This window comes from Lactuca virosa, chromosome 4, assembly GCF_052849685.1.
Source record: "Lactuca virosa cultivar CGN04683 chromosome 4, Lactuca_virosa_CGN04683_v6, whole genome shotgun sequence".
In the NCBI taxonomy this organism is placed as follows: domain Eukaryota; kingdom Viridiplantae; phylum Streptophyta; class Magnoliopsida; order Asterales; family Asteraceae; genus Lactuca; species Lactuca virosa.
Window position 1 is genome coordinate 240,428,819 of NC_136429.1, and position 1,909 is coordinate 240,430,727.

Here is a 1,909-nt window from a genome sequence, read left to right on the forward strand (position 1 = left end):
AAAACGATTATAGAATAATGAATCGATGCCTTCTATTGATTAACAATGCCCTGTATATAGTGAAGAAATACAACGGAATATATCCACATAAAGAGGATATATAATAGGAAATTATACAATCCTTATATATTATAATATCGGCTAATAATTTCTTCCTCCCATATGGTTTTTATTTATTTCCATTTATTGAGGACATCGTGTGATTTCAAAGAGTTATGTCAATTACTTGATAGTTTAGCCACCGATTGTTGGTTCATTTCATTTGATTTCATTACAAATTATAGGGCCGCCTGTGCCAACATCAGAATAAGGACATGTAACATTAAAGCCACTGAATTATATTACGAGTTTTCTCTAGTTAACATTTTTGTGTTCCTTGCATCCATTTATGTGTCAATATAGATAAATGCGTTTGCAAACATATGGTTTTCATTATCACAGGAGTAAACCTCCATCGACACAAAGCAGCAGGCTCGAATGCCCTTTACATTATTCAAGCCTACATATTAATTAAGAAGCACTATAACACTCGATCAACAGCCATAAACTTATGTAGGATTAAAACATATATCTGCAAGTCTCACACTCCACAGTAGGTTCTTATGGCACATTCAAGTTTTCGGTTTTCCTCCTTGTTATAGAAATCAAGGTATTTCAGATGATCAAATGGCTTAAATTGTAACGGGTGCTCTTCGTCCACAAATTCTTCTGGTGTTTCTATGATCCCTTCCAGAAACGAAAACTGGGCTATCGAATATCTACTTGCATTTCCATTCATAGTAACTCGATGATAAGGTGAATACAATCTTTCGTTGCTCCAAGCCTGATCACAAGTTTAAAAATCGTCAGTTATTACAGAATAAATTGCTTTTGAAGGCCGATGTGCAAGATCACTAACCATGGCTGCATCACCCGACATGACTATGTATGAGGTTGGCAAGAGCTCAACTGTGAACCACTCACCATCCCTGGCTTTGACCTCTAAACCATCAACTTGATTTTGATGCAGAACAGTAATGAAATCTTTATCTGTATGAGCAACGAACCCCATATTGGTTTCGTTCTTCTCTGGTCTTCTGTACTTCATGCCCCTACAAAGGTATGTCACCATGTTCCTATGAGCATCCAAGTGCTTCTCCACGCCATAGCTTTCAAACACCATTCTCGTCACCATTTCTTCCAACTTTGCTACCAGCCCGTTGTATGCTAGTAGTGTTGCCCTAACAGTATATTAACGTACACAAGTGTTAATATATATGTAATGAAAGAAAAGAGAGAATCAAGAATAGTGGTTATATACCCAAAAGCTTCGTTTCCATGGGGCCACATGACATCTGTGAAACTACGAACGCCATCAAGGGTGTTGGAGTAATCAAACCCCATGCTTTCGTAGAGTGGAATGAAAGGGATTTGGCCGACATAACCGTACAAGGGCTTTGTGGACTTGTTTTGTACTTTGGTTTCGATTGGGAGATCAAACAAGTCTTGTAATGCTTGGAAGACGGCGTTGTTGAGGTCGAGTGGTACTTGGTCGTATTCTGCTATGAAACATCCGTATTGTTCGAGGGCTCGAGTAGCTTCAACGGAAGTGGTGAGCCATGAGGTTGAACCAGGGTTCAAGTTTCTTTTGTTGGTGAAGTCAATAGTAGGAAGTTTATGCATATTTAATTAATGTTATTGTTCTGATGCTGTGATTGAAGGAAATGTGCATTCTATTTATAATTTATAATCGATTGTGATTGACTTGTCAATAACTAAATTCCAAATTATTGAGTCATTGCTTATTGCATTAATAACAGGGCTCTAGTTATAGTTATCTACCAGAACACCAAAATCATCTCATCTCAGCCATCAATTAATTTAAATCTGAAGCTATTTTGTAATTAATAATAAATTTAAATTCATTTAA

General features: G+C 36.8%; 1 protein-coding gene across 1 annotated transcript; it reads right to left on the reverse strand.

Moving 5' to 3' along the window:
- Positions 1-411: 411 nt before the first annotated feature.
- LOC145108119 (putative 2-oxoglutarate-dependent dioxygenase AOP1) lies at positions 412-1,687 on the reverse strand. The gene is made up of 3 exons (XM_079045116.1): positions 1,301-1,687; positions 899-1,220; positions 412-823 (listed from the first exon to the last, which is right to left on the reverse strand). The coding sequence occupies exons 1-3, from the start codon at positions 1,660-1,662 to the stop codon at positions 581-583; spliced, it is 927 nt and encodes a 308-aa protein (XP_078901242.1). The 5' UTR covers positions 1,663-1,687; the 3' UTR covers positions 412-580.
- Between the last annotated feature and the right edge of the window lie 222 nt (positions 1,688-1,909).

What these genes read in the sequence shown, in the direction of transcription:
- LOC145108119 (XM_079045116.1), bottom strand. Translation starts at nt 1,662, where the DNA reads ATGCATAAACTTCCTACTATTGACTTCACCAACAAAAGAAACTTGAAC. An exon ending in CATGGAAACGAAGCTTTTGG is followed by an intron (nt 1,221 to 1,300) that starts GTATATAACCAC and finishes ATATACTGTTAG; the next exon opens with GGCAACACTACTAGCATACA. An exon ending in TGTCGGGTGATGCAGCCATG is followed by an intron (nt 824 to 898) that starts GTTAGTGATCTT and finishes ACTTGTGATCAG; the next exon opens with GCTTGGAGCAACGAAAGATT.